General features: G+C 38.9%; 1 protein-coding gene across 1 annotated transcript in view; it reads right to left on the bottom strand.

Moving 5' to 3' along the window:
• Positions 1-2,830: 2,830 nt before the first annotated feature.
• LOC108039480 (prolactin-releasing peptide receptor) overlaps positions 2,831-23,283 on the bottom strand; it is a 33,609-nt gene continuing 13,156 nt past the window's right edge. The window contains exons 2-3 of the mRNA XM_044461613.1: positions 19,015-20,995; positions 2,831-2,936 (exon numbers count right to left, since the gene is read on the bottom strand). Of these exons, the coding sequence (XP_044317548.1) occupies positions 19,021-20,799 (1,779 nt within the window). The 5' untranslated portion in view covers positions 20,800-20,995 and the 3' untranslated portion in view covers positions 2,831-2,936; positions 19,015-19,020. The remainder of the gene's footprint in view (positions 2,937-19,014; positions 20,996-23,283) is intronic.

Raw genomic sequence — 23,283 nt, 5'->3', positions numbered from 1 at the left:
ATTATAAAGTAAAGTGCTGTTTGAAGGCTTAAAATATGGCTTTAAAGGGATTGCCTGTAAGTGGTACACAATATACACGTCACTTCACTTATTAAAATGCTCACTATATGCTTTTACCAGATTCTTGAGTATTTATGCAGGACCTTAAACCATTTTGCCAGTGGCAAAGTTATTTGGAATACCTTGCACAGGCATAACTTTTGGGGGGGATAAATAAAAGTTTGCCTTCGTATTGCCTTCTTGTTCTGAACTGTTCGATCCGGTTATGAACTTTCTCGTCGAACTTTTCGCATGCCAGCGTTTTAATTGAAGCCCGTTGGAACACACCTCACAATCCCTCGAAGTTGTTGATGCACTGACCTGCGGGTGTTGTTGACCCAGTTGAGGGTTAATTCACTCGCCCACACGAAGACGCTCAACTGGGTACATAAATTACCTAGTGACAAATCGCCTGTCTGCACATTTGTCCCTATTTGTCATTTGTTTGTTTATTTGATCAAAGCATGCCAGGAGGACAGGCAACTTTGGCACATGCCGGGAAGATGGAGCAATCCCCTTTCTTGGAAATTAGTTTGTTATGGAAATTCTTTATAGTCCACGCATTTAAACAGCAACCATCTTTGTTTCAACATCCATTATTTATTCGTGTGTCGGTAATTCGTATTTTAAAACATCTTTTTCGACTACATGCATTTGCCTTTTACTTTAAGTTTAATACTCAGCTGTGTCTCATTGGTGATATTTAATTTACTCTATATTTTTGTGTTTAACATGCTTCTTGTCTGTAGTTTTAATGTTTTTTAATTTTCACATTGATTTGTTTAAATTTTTGCTATACATAATTTGTTAGATATTATTTTCAATTGTGCTTTGTATAATATTTTTCAATTAACTTTTACTTGCTACAAACACAACCCTTAACTAGTGGGTAGTTGAATCAACAACATTTTTCCTAATGTATTATAATTATATATTACGTTTTCGCTTTTTGGATTTCTTAAAAACATATCTTAAATTGAGTTCCACTTATACAATTAAGTTTTTGGTATAATCTTGCTTACAATAATTTTATATTTTTGTTAACCTACAGATATAATAACTTTTTCTTTATTTATAAAAATGCCTTTCCAAGAGTCCATAACTTATCTTATTCGTTCCTAATACATTGATACAACAGCCAACATTTAATTGTAGCTAAGAGTTCATAAAATTTCGCCTATATTTATTTATTTAAATTTTATTATTCCTTACACAAATTTCTTTAGCCTTTGATGAGACCCTTTCGTACTTTAATGCCATTTTGAATTACCTTTAGTTTATCGATCATTCAATGAGTATTCCCATACATCTCAGAAATTAATACAGGCTTCGCTGTCTAACTTAATAGAGTTTACGTCGCCGAATAACATTAATTATAATTACGTATACGCAGTGGAAACTTGCGATCAAAGTAGAAAAACCAAAAGTACACGAAATCGATTGACCTGTTTTTAAAAACCTAATTCAAGCAAGACTTAAACTTTCAAAAGCGGGGCTCATGGTCAACACAATTTTGCGTAATTTTGGTTTTGGCTCTACACTTTTGTCCTCCCATTTCCGTACTCAATTTATTTGTAGCATTTGATGCGCTTAGCCGACAATCTTATAGGTTAATGCCTAGATGTATATCTTATATTTATGCCTATGCTCGGAAACACTTTACAAGCCTGTCGAGCAGCTTACACATAAGAAATTGCCTTCGTAGGCTGTCTTAGACCTGACACATTTTATTAGCTATGAAATATTTCGTGATAAAATAGTTTTACTTTTGTGTGCTAGTTGACTGCTAGTTATTTTATTATGCACAAACAAACACGCAAAATGCACTCTCACTTACATTTACCTATAAAAGCATAGATATTGCTAGAACTTGGGGGAAAAGTTGAAGGACGATTTGTTAGTCGAAAACTAAAATATGAATAAGCCACAGGTTTCTTTTAAATAAGCCTTGTAGCCTAAAAATATGTCTAGAATATTGTCAAGCCATTGTTTTTCTGCGACAAATTCGGCGGATACCAAAAAAATTGCTATCAGGAAGGGAGTTAAATGCGATTCCAGTTAAATTCCAGATGAATGCCGAAGGGCAGATTTTTTTTATTTTTTTTTGTCCATTGCCAGCTGTCAGTTAGCCTCAATACTCGTATTTTCACCGATCCGGTTCAGTTGGCCCCTGCAAATCTCATCAATGTCAGCTTACTCAGGGCTGTTTTTTTTGTGCCTATAGTTGCTTCATAAGCCGTGGAAATGTTTGCTTTTTTGAAGTCGACCAAATTATTTTTCTTCTGTTCTGCAGGGCAAACAACGAGTTTTCGTTGACATATTTCCACACAATTGGGCCAAAAACCGTCGCTCGAAATTTAATTCCGTACGACTGGCGAAAGCCAAACCGAAACGACAAATGTCTGACAGTTGTTAGGTACAAATTGAAAGCGACAAAGGCAAACTGTTCTTCGGAGAGCGGTTGGAATCACCCTTCGAGGCATTGTAAATATGCGAAATGGCCCGGCAATTGTCGCGACTTGAATGGCAACGGAAAATTGTGGAAAAAATAGCATTATAAAGAGGCAGTTCTGCCTTTAGGCCCAGTCACACCCCCCACACACTCCATTAACCCACCCAGTCACACCCATAAAATATATACACACATCTGATATCAATGACTTGTGTAGCTGTTTCAGCCAATTGCTAGACAACCACATTCCTCGCCACCACTTTTCCCATCGTTGTCACTTGATTTGCCATTTATCAGCATTTCTCTACTCGTCTATGTTGAGGGTGGCTTACAAAAGGACTTCCGAAATCCAGCTGACATTTCCCTGCATTATTTTGGCTTGAATTACTAGCACAATTCAATAGAAGTCCGTCCAAGAAGATGCTTAGAAATGCGTTTCGAAAATCTGTAAAACACAAAGAAGAAAAGAGTTAAAATTGGTTTTAAGTCGGACAGATTGATTGACTGTCACACATAGAAGTAACACTAGAGGTCTTTGAATTTCTAAAATTGTCAGTTTAATGCTGTAATAATATTCCTCCCACTCTCTTTGGAACGAAAGTCGTTCTACTTAGTGAGTATATGTCGCCCACGTTTAGCAAACCCGGAAAGATGTCGTAATACCTCTTCGCATGCAAGCAGCTTATGCCAATTTGTTTGCCATCTTGCCTCTACAAATCGCAAATCGCCTTTGAATGAGCTTAATGGAAAAATTTGAGGCTCAGAGTCAGTATTTCAATTAAATAGCAAATACATACAGTGGATGTCGATTATGATGGAAAATTTTATCAGTATAGTATAGTAAGTAATACAAATCAATAATGAATATGTTTTTTCAAAGAAGTAAATAAATATGCGCTTATTTAATGTATTAGTTTTATAAATAACGTTGCTATCAAAAAATATTACTTTTAATTTTAAAATATTTCGTCTATTAAAAAACTTTCACACGGAAATTTTAGTAAAGATGTGTTATTATTGTTTATTGTTTACTGTATAAGAATACTGGTTCGCCCAGATGCCCATAATCATCATCAGCAGGCTCCAGTCGTCTGCCCAATTAAAGGAGCATCGGATTGCAAGTTGGTCCTGGCGGCAGAACATATTTGAGCCAGCCCCTGCTTTCGTTATTGTTTGCCCAGCCTTGTTGACATCGACATCGACATCGGCATCGGCATCCTTATTGTTGTCATCATCTGCATGTCCTTGCTATATCCCCACCACAGGAAGTCCTAATTAGCATTAACCACTTGTTGCACAACAGTTAACGTCCCCTTATTTTTCTCGTTTTCATCTCCTCAATAGCATGCATTACGTATACGCAGTGGTGACGTGTTGTGGCTTGCATGTCTGTCAACTTTAATCGTTGCTTTATTATTTAATCAATTCAATTATTACGTGTGACAGAAGCACTGTTAAATTAATCACTTCGATTAGGATGTGCTCCAATTGTTATTCGGAACACAGGGAGTTAGTTAATTTAAAAACGAACAAATCGATTTTGAATCCAATTAAAGGATAATTCCTAACTGAATAGACACTATTCCCCTCTTTTTTTCCGAAATCTAATATATATGCTATTATTTACAATGAATTTTTGTAATTTGCCTTTTTGATTTCCGCTGCAGAAACAGCTTTTATATTTGTACATTTTAATTAAAATTACAGTTCGAATTCTGGAAAATTTTCCACAAAAATTATGCACAAAGTGCGGTTGTCGACGTACATAGTGGGTGAATCGATTTATTGTATAAGGCTATCAATTTGCAGTTTGTGATTCCATGGAAATCTGGTTAGGGAAAATCGTAGGAGCCGAACGTGCTGGATTAAAACTTAATTTGAGAGTCAAATTTTGCAGTTGGCGTGGGACTGCCTATTATGATTCCAAACACCTTTATTCCATTTTTATAATCTTGTTTGTTTAAAATTATGACACTATCTCAAAATGCCTTTAAGGACATGGAAATCAGTATGTTTTCTTCCTAGTTTGTTTGCTTTTAATCCATTTAAGTAAGCAAGGTAATGTTGTGTGTTAAAAATAATGATATGATTTTAATCAATTCAATTTGCGGAGCTTGCATCGATTAAAATATTCCCTTTTGTACATAAAGCTTGCAGATGGCGCTCTAATTGTTTAGTTGGAATCGAAAGCGAACAAAAAACCTGACCCATCTGGTTTTGTGCCTTTAACGACAGGTTTGCTGCTGACAAATTAAATCAACTTGAATCCTTAATACCGCCCGCTTGGGTGTTGATAATTGAAATAAAATTTGCCGCCTAACAAGGAGAAAAATAACAAAAACAGCGAAAAAGGAGCAGAACGGGACCGGAGGAGAAGAAGGGCTGGAGGTGGACACGCAGGTCCTTACAAAGGTAAACTTTGCCCGCAGCCTTAGCCATGGTCTTTGGCCTGCTGGCCGCCTTTGTTTGTCGTCGACCGAGAGTCCGACCACCTTGAATGCCGCTTTATTAAGTATTCATTATTGTCGACTGTGATTGTGTGTGTCTTGTGGGCGTTCTGCGGGCATCATTGTGTGCGTAGGTGCACAGAGAAAAACAAAAGCAACCATCACACTGAGGTAATTTTAAGAATATTTTAAATTTGTATCTAATCTGCTAATAGAATTCTAGTCTCAGCAGAAATAGTTGAATCTTTGCTTTAATTTAATAATACATAGCTTTCCTTTCCAAATCTGCAGAAGACAGTGGTTATAACCTCATCAGTGGTATGAGGTTATAATAGTATTATTACGTAAAATAAATAATTATACACAGTTTAAAATGTAAAATTATTTTAGCTTTTTCCGTGTGTGTTTGGGGTGCGTAAAGGAATTACTTGGTTGTGGTCTGCAATCGGAGTCCTTGGCAGGAGCATGCGGAAATTGTAGAATCTCGGGTCCCGGGTCGAGGTTCACCTCTGTCGGTTGGGAACCCTAATTGCCTGCGGCACATTAATGTTTGTGTAATTAATTTTAATGATTGTACTTTTGCGCTTGTTGTCTTTCCTAGATGTTCCCAAACTGTGTCCCCCAAAAACAAAAGTTTTCTTTTATTGCTTTGCTATTGTTCTTGTCGGTGATGAGATGGGTTTAGTTTTTTTTGGTGTTTTTTTCGCCTAGTTTCGAAAAGTTCTTTTGGCGAAATAAATAAAGAATGACAATAAAATGTTTAGCAAAACAAAGCAATAAAAAAATCAATAAGAGTAAAGGAACTGCAAGTCCACAAAATGTATAAGAACAATTTTTAATATCATTACCGATATCTAATTTATGAAATATCTGTAAAAAAACCCAAATTAAGCTTTTTAAAGCTATACCGAATAATTAAAAATTAACAAATTTTTTCCCTTTTTTAAAATAGTAAAGAAGATTTAATGATGCTTTCCATTAATTGGAAATTTAAGTGACAGCCATTAATTATGAATACATTTTAGTTTAGTAATAAAATGACTTAAAAAAGAAACTAATAACATAACATTTTAACAAAACAAAGCGATACAAAAATCAATAAGAGAAATGTGCCCAGAAAAGAAATTTGAAAAAAATCTTAAATAGGAAAAAAATTAAGCATTTGTTTTTTCCTTCGACTTGATAGTGTATTTCATTATTCAGAAATTTAAGTGACTGCCATTTATTATGAAAACATTTTAATTTATTAATATAATAGCTATTAAGAGCAAAAGTCAACGCAACATATTATGTCATTAAAAATCAATAATTTAAGTCCGTCATATTAAATTCTATACATTCATTATTTTATTTGGTCAGCTAATTGCCCTTTGCTGTTCGACATCGTGTCAATACCTGAGTGTTTAATACTTGGATTGCTCATATCCTGTAACGGCAGCCACATGCAATTGTCCTTTACGGCTTCTCATGCCTCGAGAGGATTTTAAGTTGGCCGCAATTAGATGGCGACAGAAAACAAACTGTGTGGCTCCAGTACAAATGTCAAGTTGGTGAAGAGGATGCCACGGGCCCCACAGTCAGACAACTACACGGATTCCAAGGACCTCGACTCAACAACTCGACGAGTAGGATGTTCTTTTTAATGAATTGCGATGCCGACTAAATTTAGCCAACAGATATGGCAACCATGGAGTCAAGCGGCTGATTAGGGTGTCGGGGCATTTAATGAATTTTTCACAGGCACAACAGTAATTAGGCAAAACAGGAAGTGCCCGAGATGGGAGGGGGGAGGGGGAGGGACAAGGACTCCAAATGGGATCGGATGACAGTTCAATGACAGTCGCCGACACGTGTTGGTCTTTATGTAAATGAAGGTGTCGCACTGACATCACCGTTTAATGGAATGCTATCATCTCCGAACCGAGGCCTCTCGACACCTCATTACTTTTAGTTGATGTTTAAATTATGCCGAGAGACGAAAAGTGCTTTAAATATTACAAAAAATTACTCACTGTATGCATGACATGGGAACATTTAACGCAATGAAATTTAATGAGCCCAAAATGGCACATTAAATGACAGGACCATCCCCAGGATGTGGGCGCTGCCAAAGGCGCTCGAAAGTAAGCTGATGTATTTTTAATTGCTGCATATATTAAAATAGATTTACATTACAAGAGCATGCCGAAAAAAGAGCACCATTCCTTCCGAAAGTGTGTGGAACAGCCTCTACCCCGTAAAAAGGATTCCCAAGTGAGTGTGTGGACAGCTCGAATGCAAATATTTGCTGCCGTCAGGAAGAGGCCGTTCTTTTTGGGCCGGGTCGACAGAGTTCAATACCGGTTAAGTCCATGCAAATCTGGCTGGAAATTCTGCTTACTCAAGTCGGAGGCATGGACAGTGACCTTATGCCGAGTCCACAAGTCGCCGGGTTAAGTGAGGTCTGAGCACTTGAGCCATCAGCTTATTCTAATATTCCACCTAGGGCAACGCACTTTAAATGTAATTCTATTTCGGGGTAATTCCGCTTATAAATTATGTCTGATTATTAAGTACAGGCGATGTGATAAATGGAAGGGGGGCTTATTTTTGGCGGGATTTATGCATATTTAGGCATGAGGCTGTAAAGCGTATATTAAGTCAGGACATAATAAAATAAGGTGCCCTCTTTTTACCAAAAACTAAAATATTTATTAAAATTGGTATCAACATTATTTAAAAAAAATTAATTCAAATTTGTTTTATCCAAAATTTGTATATAAATTATTTGTAATAAATGAACTTAAATTGGTTTTATTTAGCATTGCAACATTAGTCTCCAATAAAGTGACCTTTTATCTTAAAACCCCTTTTTCTTCTTGTTGAAAAAGTTGTCAAACACCCATTTGTGACCCTGATTCTGCAACTTGTTTTCAGTCCTTTCCACACCACTCTGCTAACAATAATGGCCAAAAGGCGCGACTTAAGGCCAAGAGAAATGACGAACCATTTCGGAGGGCTCTGGAAAGTGTGCTCCTGACTATACAATGTCTGGTGTTGGCGGTGATGTATCTCAAGTAATAAATATCCAGCGAGTAGGGACTCACTTAGACGTCCAAACGATGTGGCATCATTCAAATTATTAACTTGAACTTAGACAATATTATGAGAGCAATAAGCGAAGCAATTTTAGGGAGGAGCATTTTTACACATTTGTTTTGTCTACTTTCCGCATTTTAGACAAAATTAAATTTTTCAAATACTTTTCCCCATACGCAATACCCACTGCGGTCTGCCGAGGGAATTGTGAAGGACTTTGGCTGGTCGTGGTTTGTCAGGGAGTTTATAAAAGTAATTTGCCTGCGGCGGACTTTCAGAGGGCGGGTGATCCACGCGCGGGGAAATAACAGAAAATTTAATTTTAATTCACTTTCGCCGTTTAAATAATATATAAGTTGGCTGGTCGGAAATTGTCAAACGACAATCGCTTTCTGGTTTAGGGGCCAATGTATTTGTTTTATTGATATGCCGGGCACGTAGGGTGGTGATTGCCATGGCTGTTGGACACGCGAATCAAAACAAAATGAAATGGCAGTCGGGACGCGGAAAAATGAAATGGGGCAAAGTCAAGTTCGGTAAATACTCGGAGCAATAAAATAAATAGGAACCTACGATAACAAAATAAGTGGAACTTGTCTGGGCAATTGTTTTATGGAAATTTAGAAAATATATGATTGTTTGTTTACGCCTTAGACTAACATTTGTTGGCAAGTTACATCGAGATTTTGGGGGAAATGTAAATTAGATACTAACCGTTTATCAATAAAATATTCTTTAAATTATTCCAGCTCTTGTTTAAAAATAATAGTTGTATGTTAAAGCCCTTAAAAGTACATTTATTTTGATTAAAAACTAATGAAGGTAATTTAAGGTCAATATATTTGGGGCAAATAAAATTCATATATTTTTAAGCCTAAATAAAAATAAGCTACCAAAATAAAAACCCTAACGATTTTCCTCAAACATTTTTAAAAACCCTTAGAATACACGAAAAATAAATTAAAAATAATTTTGAAATTTAAAACAATGCAAATTTTAAAAAAGCTGTCAAACCTTTTTCAGGAACGGTTCCTAATTAAACCCCAAGATCTTAGGTAATCCATCAAAGCTGCCACACAATCATCCATCTCGCTTTAAGTCACTGAATTACATCTGATTTAAAACTCGTCTTTGTTCAAACTGTCCGCGCACCGATTGATTTGGATCGAATCGCCTGCTCGTCATCAGCCCAATTTCACAACCCACTCAGCTTGATTGTCATTGACGGAAGCCCCGACGAAAATGAATGATGATTTCTCCTGTCACTTGTAAGGACGAGATGCCTGTGGCTTAATGACATGCAGGTCGTCTCGGTGTTGTCTCAAAAAAGAACAAGAAAATGCCAGCTTTTTGTGCCATGGTGGGGAGTTTGTCTGGCTGCGATACCAATCTGAATAGCAACACAAGGTGCAGCTCCCTTGATTAAAATAATGTTAATGTGCATGTTTTTTCCCTTCTTTTCTTTTCATCTCGGCTATTCATTCATTTTTTCCCCGGCTTGATTCGCTTCGCACATTTGTTGGTTTAATGTGATTGATTTTGGCCATGGCTTTAATTATAATTTTCCATGAAAAAGCCCCCTAATGACCCAAAACTGAGTTGCGAAGCACAGTTTTCTGTTCGTTGGAAAAAAAATTGATGGAAAAACACAGCATTTTCCAAGCCAAGCTTTTCTGGTGACATGTTTTTTTTTTGGAATTTGTATGCCTTGTGGCAGGTTTCTGTTTTACCTGTGCACCATGAATTATGAGGCAGAAATTTGTCAGGATTCATGTCTCTTGCAGACAGGTTTGGACCATAACAAGCTGTGGGGCTGGGTCAGAAATATGCCAAAATTCTGGAAATATGATAAGCACAAATTATAATTTTCTGGACGTAATTTATTTTCTGACAGATATTCTGCAATCCAATCTCCCTTCTTTTGGCTTGACCGCCTTAATCATCAAGAATGCGTTGTTAACGACATTAACATTTTTATACATCTTGTGTTTGGGACCACTAAATGCCACTGAATAACTATTTTATTACTCCTTTAAGTACAATTACGTTTTTTATATTATTTTTTAATAGTTATTCTCATTTAACTTTCCTTTTTAATACCATTCCCAGGACACCAAAACGTCGTTTGCTTTACTTTAACCCACTCAAAGAGAATAGCAACCAGTCGGGGCTCACATTTATGATAATATTTCAGCCGTCTTTTGTAAATCCCTTGCCAGAATTTTCTTTTCTTTTTCCGTTTTTTTGTTAGGTAGCTTTTTTCTCTCACATGAAAGTTTTTCCCGGCATTTACTACTTTTCGCCCAAGGGGGGTGGGGGGTTTTCAAGTACGTTTTCTTCTCTGTCCAAACATTAAAGTACAAATTCTTGAAGGGAAAAAATTCGCTGAGGCCCAGCTACATTGTTTTTTTTAGCATTCAAAATTTTGTTTGCCTTCGCTGGCACATAAATTAGGAACTGGCTGAAAAAATGCCCTTGTCTGTTGCCCGCTGATGACAGGCTCTCAAGCCAAGCAAACATTTTCTTGACGCCCTTTAAGTCCTTGGCAACACCACCTGCTGACAGGAGGAGTCCTCCTAGACACTCCCAGGTGTTCGCAGGACCTCCTCCAGGTGCTCCTCGGAAAACTCCCCGACTCCGACCCAATTACCACGCCTGGCTGACTGCGCTCGGTTTGTTTGCCTGTCCTGTTTTCCTTTTTTTTCCACTGGGGCTCCATGTTTTACACGGTTGTCATTCGAGATTCTGAGCTGCATAATTATGTGTTTCAGCCTTTTGAAAAGCATAAGCCCTCTCCTCATTTTTTGCAAGGAATGTAAGAGTGAATTCCAATCCGGGTACATGCGAGAAATGCTGTGCAGAATGTGTAATTAGAATTCAGTTATTTTGAAAGGGATTTTTCGGGCCATGACATACGTAGGCTTCTTGAAGGGTCAGCTCTACTTGGGCCCATGAAAACAAATTTCCTGCTCTATTATCCCGAAAATTACTCGTGCTGAAACTGTTTGTTGGCTTGTGTTTGGTATTTTTGCTTGGCCAATTATTATAAAAGGCATTTCTCGTTTCATTAAACTCGTAATTGCCGGCTTGGCAGCCTAGGCAACGCCACTTCCCTAGACGAAATTGACTTTTTGGGAACTTTAATAAATGCCAAGCCGCAAGCATTTTTAATATTAGCTTTACACCCCGCCCGCTTGACTTTTGTCCCGCCAATCATTAAACACAAAATTTAATTAACTGTTAATAAAGTAGCTAATGAAGACGGCTCCGGAGGACACACCCCGTCCCGATTACCCAGTTGGATGAGCCACTGTCAAGTTAATATTGCCTTTGGCTCATATTAAGTGGCGCTAAGCTCCGCTGTCAACACGGGTGAACCAAGTGGAAGGGGGCAGGGACAGGACTCTGCACCCAGAATCCCACAAAGAGTCAGGGATCAAAAGGAAAACTTCAAGCATAAATTAGTTGTGTGTATGTAGGTATATATATATCTTTCTATCTTTCTGTTAAAGCAGTCCAACCTGACCACTGGTCGCCACGTCCCTCACATATAAGTCATGGCAAACGCCTTTTATGGCATTTAATGGAGCATAAACTTGGCTCGCTTTTATAGACAATTTTCATCAATAACAAAGACAGAATGCAGGCAGACATTAAGCCGTCACACACTCTGACGCACTTTCCTTCGATTAAGCAGGACACTGGACGAAATGAACTTGAGGTGGATTCTTTGGTAGATAAATAACTTCGAGGAGTTTCAATTTATTAAATACGGACTTTATGTAGTTGAACCTATTCATTTAGCTTGTTGTAAGTGTTAATTTTATATTTTTTTTTTATGGGAAATGGATAATTATTTAATGTACTAATTAATATTAAATTAATCGTGAGACAAAAAAAGGTGGAATAATTACTAAAATACTTTTTAACTAAAAATTCCTTCAAAAGGAAATATTTTTTAAAGTTTAATTTTGCTAAAAGTTAAACTTATTTATTTATTATTAAATTATTTTGGTTATTGATAAGTGTAAAATAATACTATATTCAAAATAAAATAAAATAAAATAATAAGTTGCAAATAGCATGAATTATCTTTTAATAAATTCCATCAATTTCCACAAAGAGTAAATCAATTTGATTTTTGTGATTTCAAGAAGCCCTGCAGGCAATAAATCTAAACAATTTCTTGTTGAATTTTCCCCCAATTAAAGAAGTCTTCTAATAAAAATGTTTTCCTTTTCACTTGCTCGGCAATCGTTTGCGTCGGCAGCTCGCTGCTTCCCAATTGAAATATGAATATTGAAAATCTTTTAATTTGATCAAACCCGCTCCAGCCAGTGTAAACGGAATGGCTGCCAAGTCAGATAGAAATTCCAGCGGCTGCTTCTGCCGGGGAAAACTCTACGTGCCGGACATGACTTGTATATAATCGTATAGTATGTCTATATACTCAACCCCTTTGGCCAGTCGTAATTGTCGGAGGGCACTTTGGATGAGTGAGTTAAACGCTGGGACTGTTTGACTAAGCCTAGTTCAACATGTCTGGGTGCCTCATAATCGTTTGCCCCATAAAAAGAGGCAACAAACTGATGGAAACACCCATATACATGTACATACAGAACATTTTACTAAGCAGCCACTCTAGCAGCCCGACAACAAGTCAATAAAATTTATGACCATCAATTTCAATGTGTCGAAAGTTTCCCTTCTTTACTTATTTTCCTCTGCGGACAGGAAACTCCTTGGGGGTCCGCCGGAAGGTCCCTTGTTTTCTATAATTTATGCCGACGGGCGAGCAGGAAGAGCAAACTTTTCGCTCATAAATTTCCCGCAGGCTGTTCTTAGCACCTAATCTGGCCCACTTTAAATTCGCTCGAGATGGCCGACTCGTCTTGGCCGGGACTCCAAATAGACTCCGACTATAACCGGATTCGGAGCGCCATCCGTCTGCTGTCCTATGCGCTTTCCGTTTTAATTGTTTGCTCAACACCTTGGCTAGTTTCCTGGGTGGGTCGCCATTGTTGGTTTCAGCCTTGCTTGCCCAACATAATAAAGCTTGTTAGCGTAATTGCTTAATTGGCCAAGTCCAGGGTCCTTTTCTCTTCCGTCCACCGTAGATTCGCACGGCTCTAATGGCCGTGTTTGCTGTTTGTTTCGACCCGATGGCCATGTGGGTCCAGCACTCCAATGCCCGAGCACAGGCCACCCACATATGGCTGGATTTCCGCCCAAACACTTTGAATTGGGTGCGAAAATGAAGGCGTAATTGCATTGGTCAGATAAGTTTCATCACGGGACCGGCGAAATAGGGGAATACTGTCTGGGAAATAAGTTCGTTTAATTGAACAAAATATTTAATATCATAAATAACTAATGATTCAAACATGACTTTTGTACTGAGCAGTATGATCAAACCAAAATGAATTTTGGTTTCCGTTCGAATAAAAAGCAAAGCCTTCAAATAGCCAGAAAATAAGCTAAAATACTTTACGGGTATAAATTCAATTAAACTATTATATAATTAAATCGAAATCTTGCAAGGCACAAAAGCAAAATTGCTCTGCATATCTTAAAACGTATTAATTCCCCTTCCTAACATTATCTGCCTTAAGTAGTTCAATCAATCAATAATTTATTTCCTTATTGAATAAATGTCACTAAAGCTGCAGTAAACCATTCTAAACGCATTAAATGTTTATGATTGCTTTAACTTAATTTGTAGCTTTAATGGTGTTTCGTCCAGAACATCAAGTGCAGAAATCTCTCTCTGGCATTTGCCTCTTTTTTAACTCAAGCCAATCAGATAAATGGAAAATCTGTGGCAAATCTGTGAGGCAGCTGCCACACTATCGATTACCACATGAAGATAAAACGAACAAGGAACGTATCCAGGCATCAATTAGAGACTTCCTGTTGTGCCATTTGGCCAAAGGGAACTTCATTAAACGCATTTATTTCCACACAGGCAGACATTCACATCAAATATCTGTCTGTCATTCGAGTTGGCTTATTCAGCATCTGCCGACAGCATAAATACGATTTGATATACCTATCCTTAAGTGCCCAAGCCCTCGGGCAAAGATGTTTGGTTTTGCCTGTCAGAGGCGTGGGTAAAGGGGAAATATTAATACAAATAAAAAACGGAATGAAATAAATTTAAAAAAAATAAAATTTGAAATTTAGCTTAAGGTATGTAATTACATTTGGATTTTAAGAGGAATTGTATATTATATTTTTTTGTTTGTTAAATATTTTAAAATTTTAAAAATTTAAACATTCTTTCTATACATTTTTAAATCAACAACTGATATAATCAAAAGTTATAGTATACGAAAACTCATTTAAAATTAAAGCTTATATTGCAATTCCTGCATACATATAAATCTATCAAAAGTCTTAGGTTTTCAAAAGTAAAACGCTGCTTACAAATTTTAAATGTTTTGGTTTATTTATTAACCCTGACTTTTCTCGGTATCTTAATCTGAAGATGACTTTCAAATTTTTATGCAAACTTTGCTAAGACACAGTATTTTCCCCTCCTTAACTTCTTATATGGAGGGGCGTCAACTCCCCGTGAAATTGCCAAAGGGAACACATGTTTCATAACACTTAAAATCCCCGATTTGGAGGACTGCGACGATCGCGTGAACAAGTAAATGCCAGGCAATAATTTTTTTATTGCCAGCCAATGCCAAAAACATTTCGCATCGAGTGTAAGTACATATTGAAATAATGTTATTCCTCTTTATGCGAGAGTGAGGGTGTCTGTCTGATAAGCAGCCAAAGTCCTTGTTATTGTAGCCGTTAAATCCACACACACTCACATGCACATTCCTACGCCCCCCTGAATGGATGGGGGCGTGGCATGTTTGCCAAACTCTCGATATTTATACCCTTGGTATCGCTTTAGTATCGGTTTAATCAGACTCTTTGATTTTACAACACCATTATGCACTTTTAGTGTGATTGATTGGAGGGCCTGGAAAATGGGAAATGCATTGCCATTCGGTCTAAATGCGTATTGCGAATTCAAATTCGATTGGAGAATAAAACAAAGTACATAAAAGGTTAACGAATAGCAATCAAATCCTAGGGCAAATGGAATTCAGAAAAATAGATAAATTTAATTATATTTGATGTGCCATTGGATAGAAAAACTGATGGAATTTACTAATACCGAAACTAGTTATCAATTTCACCTGTTTTTTAAATTTTCGTTTTTAGATTTAAGTCTTCCTAAAGCCATTTAAATGCATTCCCACTTTTGCTTGAATAAATTTAATACGACAAACAGGCTTCAATGTGTATAAATATAAAATTAGGCAATAATGGAATTTTTAAGTTATCAAAATTTACCTCGTGGCTAAAAATTGGTTTGCACTTAACTATTTGCAGTTTCTGTGTGGCTGGCACAAAAATTTCAATTGCTACCGTGTGGTCGCTGCACAAAACTTATTGCGGTGAGTGTTTCAAATTGCTGCAAATTTGATCTAAATACAAGCAGAAAACTTTGTTCACAGCACTTTTAGTCTAAAAACTTTCCAGCAGTTATCAGTTGCTGTCCGGCTTACATTGTTCTCGATCGAAGTCACGAGAACTTTTTGCAACCATTTGCCATTAGCAGACATGCAGTTTACTACACTAAGAAAAATTATTTGAAGACAAGAAATTCTTTATTACGGAAATTTAGACAGAGATTTATTAGTAAGCACGCTGTTAGCTTCTAAATAAAATTTGGTGTTATTCTTGCTTTACATAGATTAAACTATTGTAAATCACATTTTACAAAGTCAGATTAGTGGGTTTTGATTTTGTTTTGGTTTTGTTCTTACAATCATGAAACATAAGTGATAGCATTCACTCGAAATTTTAAATCTATTGGAAAATAAAATGTTATTAATATATTTTCAAATCCTTTTGGTTACCTTAATACTGGAAAATTGTATATGTTTTCATAGTTTGAATAGTTTGAGTTCTGTTACCGTGCATATAAGAAATCGGGCCTTAAATTATAAAACCTAAGTCAATAAGAAATTTGTCTGAGTGTCACCATAAACAAAAAAAATCAAGTTGTTAAATAGAGTTTCTCACTTGCTTACAGAAGGATTCTCGGAGTCCGGAGCAGACTGCTCTAAATGCGGAGCAGTGAACCTCATGCATAATGCAGATGGTCGGACATGCAACTATCTCGGTGAGGAGATTAGAGTCGGTCGCAGTTTGCCGAGATACGTATTTGAGATATGCCGGGCATTCTTCATTCATTCATTCATTCATTCGTTGGGGCCCATCCTGCCACTCGCCTCCAGAGGTCCTGGCCACAGGAGCTGCGTTTATTTACTGTCCAGGCGGCCTCTCAGCCCGGCAGGGTAATTAGGCAGAGTCGTGGGGGATTGTGCTCTGCTAACGACCCGCCTGAATAATTCATTAGCCGGGGGTCCTTCGCCGCTCACACATCCTGGTCTCGTTGGGCATCTGTCTGAGCTCTCTCTGTGCTTTCAAAAACCCACCGCAAACATAACCCAAATGCAAACAAGAACATCCCCTGGCTAGTTGATATTTCACTGAGTGCATACTTTGTGCCAGATTGAGGAAAGCCACTAAAATGTACACATATATTAAAGTGCTATGGGCACTATGTGATATCCTAGCCATTTACAATGATTCTTTACTTTATTAACTTTCAAAGATAATTATTTTTTCAGAGATTTTTGCGAGTGTTGCAGACTGCATTAATAATGCATAAGCAATATCTTTTTGCTTGCCACTCATCCAACGAAGACATTTGATCCTTTTTTTGGCATGAAAATCATGAAAATACTTTAGTTTGCTTGTTATTTTCTTAAATTCGTATTAGATTGAAGGCTTAAAACTGTTAGATGATTTTATTTGGGTCACAAACAAAAAGAAAACACTGCGTCAAACCAAAAATATTGTATACACACTAAAAAAATTACTTCATACGTTTTCGAAGGCGAAACCAAATTAAAATGTTGATTTATAAAATTCGAAATGAAATGTGTGGACCTTCCTTTTTTATGTTTGCTGCCTTCAACTCTTTGTTTTTAATCGAATTAAAAGTATTTATAAACTTTATGACCCCTTATTCACTTTGGCTAGACATCTGTATATCGTAAGATCCAAAGATTATAAATAAGTATGGGCACAGAAGTAAATGTTGCTTGGCATTTGGTGGCCAATTTAGTTGGTAATTTGTGTGCATATATTAGGCATGTATATTTATGTTAGTGCACCTGCCCAATCTTGGCCGAGAAATAGTGGGGAATGGCCGAGACGTTAAAGGGTCGCTTTATTGTCGGCACGTTTTTCATATTTCTGTAATCCATTACCAAGTCCTGGCCATCCGTCACGGACGCACAGCCTCCGGCGGACTTCAAAAGTTCCTGGGATGGCCATTTAAAGAAGAAACTTTATGCGCAACGATTTTATGTTGCTTTCTAAGCAGCTTATATCGAAGAAGTTATGCTCTTGAAAATTATTTGTGTATGTTTCCGCAATGGGGATGAAACTCAAGACCAATTTAAATAAATACAAAATTCTTAGGAAAAAGTTTTGCAGCATGCTGTTGCTGTATTAAATATTATTTATGTGATTTATGATACAAAATTCATTGTAATGGATTAGGTTTCATTTTGATTGATTCTGACTGAACTGATGCCATTAAATACACGTTTTTTTAAAAATAGGTATTGATGGTATTTATATTTTTCCATTTCCCATCCACACCAGCCCCTTTCAAATTTAAAGATTTTGCTGAATCCTTTACTTTTTGGGGGGAATTGAACTTCTGCTGCTAAAAATACAATCATGGTGTACTTTTTCGCATAAATTTCAATAGAGTATTAAAGCTGTCAGAAATGTTGCACTGCTAACCAAGTTACAGCACCCGTTCCCCTCCAAAAACATGTACTTTTATTACCTCCTCGAAGAGCGGAACTTCTGGGGGCTGCTTGGAGGTCGAGATTTGTGCGCTGACAGGAAGCAACTTTTGGCTGACTCATGGCAGTTGATTTACTGCTCACTGGGGTACGGGTAATACTATGCAGGTAAGTGTTTTTCCCAGACTGCAGCTCAACAAACGAAATTTGGCCCAAACACTGCCAAAATCTGCTGCCAGATGCTGGCCTTTGTGGCAAAGGGGCGGGAGTGGGAATGCTGCAAGTTCGCTTTGCTTTTACTGCAAATTTTATAGAATCCATGCAGGTTTGCTCAGAATTCGCTCCCACTAATGGCCTGCTCTTTGTCCGGAAAGAAACGGGATGATTCCTTCATCAAAATTCTGTGTGATTCGGTAAGCAATTTTCGGTCCTGCACAATCGCAATCAAGCGATGAGCTTGCAATCCACTCGACTCTCTCCCTGTGACGAAAAGGATATGGAATTCGGGCGGATTCTTTTGTGATATTGATAAAAGTAACTGCTGTTGTTGGCGGGATATGAGCAAACTTTCAGTTAACTTCGAACGGACGGCTTTAAACGTATATCTCATATTGGTCCACAAAGCAACTTTTCGACTGCTTTGACCTAAAGAGCCCCGGACAAATAAGTATAAAAATATATAAAAAACTATTTTTAAAGTTAGCTGTTTAACTAATAAGCGAAATGATTTATCAGATAAATAAGAGGTCACATGAAATATTTTTACAAATGGGGAAAAAAATAAAAATGTTCAGGTATGCAAGCCAATTGATAGGGAATTTTATTACGAGATAGAAAAAGCATTCCATATGTAATACTATTGTTGAGGACACTCGACTTTAATAATTTATTATTTTTTGGTGGAAGAGTTAAAAGTGATTATAATGCTATACATTATATAAATATATATTAAAGATGATACGAACTTAACAAAGTTTTCCTTTCTGCAATGTGTTGTAAGGTAAAATCTAAACTGTAAGTCCAATTTCTGATGATTGCCCAGTCATGAGATTGCAGTTTCCCCTCCGAGTGGCTTACACTAATCCATCGCCCAGGTACTTACCCTGTCTCAGTTGAATCGTCTCCCGAGCTCCCCTCCGCCTGCGCCGATTCCCTCGCCCAGTTCGACCATCACGTCCGAGTCCTGGCACTGACTCGTGCTGCTCTCCAGGATGCTGATCCCGGTGGTGTTGTCCGTGCTGACGAACGGCGTCTCGCTGAAGCGCACCTCCACGGTCTGCTCGTCGCCGGAGTCCAGGTAGTCGCCGTCCGTCTCGTCCGTGCGCCGGCGGATCCTCCTCGTCAGCTCCACATTCTGGTGGTGCGCGGGCTGGAGCTGGTGCATCTGGTGGTCCCCGCCGTGGACCAGGGCGGCATTGATGCCCCTCCCACTCAGGATGGGCGAGACGGCGCCCGTGCCGTTGCCGTAGGTCGGCTCCCGCGGGATGATCAGCAGCTTCTCCTTGGGCAGACACGTCTCCTGGGTGATGCCGTTCTCGTCCTGGTCGTCGGCGTCCAGTCCCCCCTCCCCCTTGCCGTGATGCAGCCGCGGACCGCAGGTGTTCCGGTCGCTGCGGTTGTAGCCCCTGGTGATGTTGATGATGTTGTTGTTCGAGGGATTGAAGCAGGGCAGGACGTGCTTGAACTCCTTGCGGAAGTTCTCGTTCAGCCAGGCGTAGAGGAAGGGGTTGTAGCAGGTGGAGCTCATGGCGATCGAGTGGGCCACGAAGAAGAACAGGATGTAGAAGCGCCACTCGTTGGACTTGTCGTCGAAGTCGTCGAATATGTTGACCACGTTGATGGGCAGCCAGCTGAGTCCAAAGACGGCCACCATGGCGATGAGCATCCGGTTGGTGCGCTTCTTGCGGTCCCGATCCGCCTCCTCCCGCCGCGAGGACTTCGATCCCGGCTTGGCCCTGGCCCGCTGGTTCAGCTTCACGGAGATCCACACGTAGCAGATGGAGATGATGAAGAAGGGCAGCACGAACTGCAGCGTGGTGGTGATGGCCCCGAACACCTTCCTGTACTGCTCCGACGGCCAGTTCTCCTCGCAGTACACCCGCACGTAGGGCGCCTCCGGCCCCGTCGACCCGGCGGTCATCACCTGCATGTAGGCCTGGGCCGCCGAGGTGGCGTCGGGGACGTCGGCCAGCAGTCCCGATCCCTGGGCCACGTAGCTCCCGTTCAGCATCAGAGTGGCCTCCACCAGGGTCTCGTTCCCGGCCTGCGTGCCGTTGACCACCTCGTTGGTCATCTTCATGTACATCCCGTAGGGAACGGTGGCCAGCAGGGCTATCACCCAGATGCTCACTATGATGCCGATGCACGTGGAGAGCTTCATGCGCGGGTGGAAGGGGTATATGATCACGAAGTACCTGTCGATGGCGATGGAGGTCAGGGTCAGCGTGGAGATGTAGATGCTGCAGCCCTGGGCGAAGGACACCAGGTGGCACAAGCTCCTCCCGAAGGCCCAGCGGCCCATGAACGTGTACAGGGGGGTGAAGGGCACCGCCAGGACGCAGAGCAGTATGTCCGACAGGGCCAGGTTCGTGATGAATATGTTCGTCACCGTCTGCATGGCCCGGTTCCGCAGCACCACGTAGCAGACCAGGACGTTCCCGAAGACTCCCAGGACGAAGACGGTGGCGTACAGGACGTAGAAGAAGATCTGCACGAACTGGTTGTGGATGATCCCGCCGCTCCTCTCCTCCTCCGCAGCCGCAGCAGCAGCGGCAGCAGCCACATCCGCCAGGATGGCGCTGGTGGTCCCCGGCGGAGTCAGGCTCCAGTTGGTCGTGCTGGCCAGGGGAATCTGGGTGGTGCTGGTGGTGGAGCTCAAGTTGGCCATCTTTACGGCCGGGCTAATGAGTTGAGTGGCGGTTGCGTGCTCGACTTGCTGCTGCCGGTGGTTCCGGTTCGGATGCGCACCACTTAAGCAGCCATTTCCGTCGCCGCCGGAATTGAGCTCCTTACTCGGTGGCCTGGCCAAAAACCTCTTGGCCGCTCACAAAGCCTTCATCGCTAATTGACTGAGCCTTTGAGTTCTGAAAGCAAACAGAAATGGAGGCGGTATTAGTTTAACTGTGGAATTGAGGAAAATCATAGCTAAGAAAGATTTTTACCCTAAGCTGACAAAATTTAAGCTTTAATAAACATACATTTCTTTTTATTTATTTTATTTATTTAAATAAGTTACAAATTTTAGTTACTTATATTAGTAAATAGTATAGCATTTGTTAATATAATAAATATTTAAATATTTTTTTTTTAAGTAATTGTGTTATTTTATGTATATAAATTAGTTAATAAGAGTGACAAGCGCATTAATTCAAAATACTTATCTATTAAGAATACTAACAATAAAAATGTAATTTATTTAAAATAGCTAATAGTTTAATAATTTAAATTAGTTAATATTTTTGTCCATTTTAAGACTAATTGATAGGCTGCAAAATTTTTTATTTCAATATTGACTAAGAAAAACTATTTCTCTATAAATAAATACGATGAACCTTTCGTTTAAAGCGCATTTGCTAAAAACAAAGAATTACATTGCCATAGAAGCTTATTAAAATCGATGATTATGAAAGCTTTATCGCCATGTAACATCATTGTAAGAGCTGCCATAAAATTGACTACTGAAACTGAACTTATTTCAAAGTTTTCTGCAGGGAACATGTCTTAAACGGACTTAAAAACTAACTTTTTTGTCGGAACATCCATTACTCCCATCCACCTCCTTTCCACCCCGAAAACTTGGTTTCACTTTTCCTTTCCCTCCTTTTGTTCGACTGTTTTTTGGCCAAAAGGGATTAAGTTGTTGCCCTGACTGGCTTTTATTTTTAGTTGCTGTCTGACAATCTCACTCGGTTTCGGGCTGGTTCCTGTTTATTAAAAACAATGCCCATGTGACAGTTGCTGTCTCTAACTGGGCATCTCGACGGAAATCTCCAGAAACTTTGATACTACTTTGATACTCTTCGGACAGCTCTAAGCCCTAGATGAGTTCCATTCAGAAGCTCCTGAATTTTCACTTTTGTGCTCAGAAAATAATTGTATTGCTTAAATCAACAAATAACCACTGAGCCTTTTATTTCAACAGCTTTAAATGTGCCATCTTGAGAATGCACTTTAAGAAATTCGAAATCTTAGTGCCATAGTAAAGACAACAGACGTGGAAGCTCATAAAGTCCAGATCTCGACCAAAAATTGATTGGGCTGGGACTTCTGAAAGTGGTTAGCCGCAACGAAAGGGCTATTACCAAAGGAGTCCATTGTCCACCAAGGTTCGCAATTAGGCGCTGCAACCAATCGGAACAATTGTTAATTGCCTGATACCAGCAGGCCAAAACAATTGGTAATCCCTCCATTGTACCATCATTGAAGAACCTGGCCCTGGGCGGCATTTAATCTCATGTTTACAATAGGATGTTCACGGAATTTTATTGCTTCCCCCGAAGGCCAAAAGTTTTGGCAAGCAACCGAGCAAACAGGAACCAACGATGCAAGTATGCCGATAGCTGATGGCTTCTGATCACGTACAGCAACTAAATGCAAATTTAATTGGATTCTCCTAACAACGGCTGGGAAAAGTTTTGCAGGTGCACTTGGTTAAACTGTAGAATATTTGGGCCAAGTCGGATAATGCAATGCCCCGAAATCACAGACTTCGGGCGAGTTCGGGGAAACTTTACAAGGTTTCAAATTGAATTCCTGCTTTTAATGAACACATGTTTTAATGAACACCCTGGGTCACAGATAACAAGACCAACATAGTCAACTCGAAAGGGTGAATACTTTGCCGATGGCAAAATGTAATTGCAATATAAGACTACTGTGTCATTAGATAAAAGAAAAAGTTTCTACAGTATCCTTTAAATATCCTTCAAGGAACCTAATAACTAAAAGCAAGTTCTTACAAACGTGTCAAGAGGTGCAAAACTTATGAAAAATGCCTTAAAACCAATTTAATACAATATGTAATTATCGCCACTTTATTAATATATTAACACAACATTATTAAGATTTAAATAAGACATATACACTATTCTTGTCAAATGGATTTAAAATAAATCATTAATCATTAGAAATTGCTTACAAACAAGAAAAATGTTACAGTGATAGCTTAATAAAGCACATGCTTTTCCTTGTTTATAATATATTTTTTTTAGTAATACAAAAGACAATTTATCAAAGAAAGCGAAAGCCAGAAGAAATTGTTAAAAATTACTCAAGATATTACGGCAAGTTATGCAATGCCTTGAGGTTCTGCCACCCGGTTAACAGGAGGAATGTCAAAAGAATTCAACACCGCGGAGATGAGGGCAGAAAA

The sequence above is a fragment of the Drosophila rhopaloa genome, unplaced genomic scaffold, assembly GCF_018152115.1.
Source record: "Drosophila rhopaloa isolate 14029-0021.01 unplaced genomic scaffold, ASM1815211v1 contig_47, whole genome shotgun sequence".
In the NCBI taxonomy this organism is placed as follows: domain Eukaryota; kingdom Metazoa; phylum Arthropoda; class Insecta; order Diptera; family Drosophilidae; genus Drosophila; species Drosophila rhopaloa.
The sequence above is the reverse complement of the archived record's forward strand: the minus strand, read 5'-3'. Positions and strand labels throughout refer to the sequence as shown.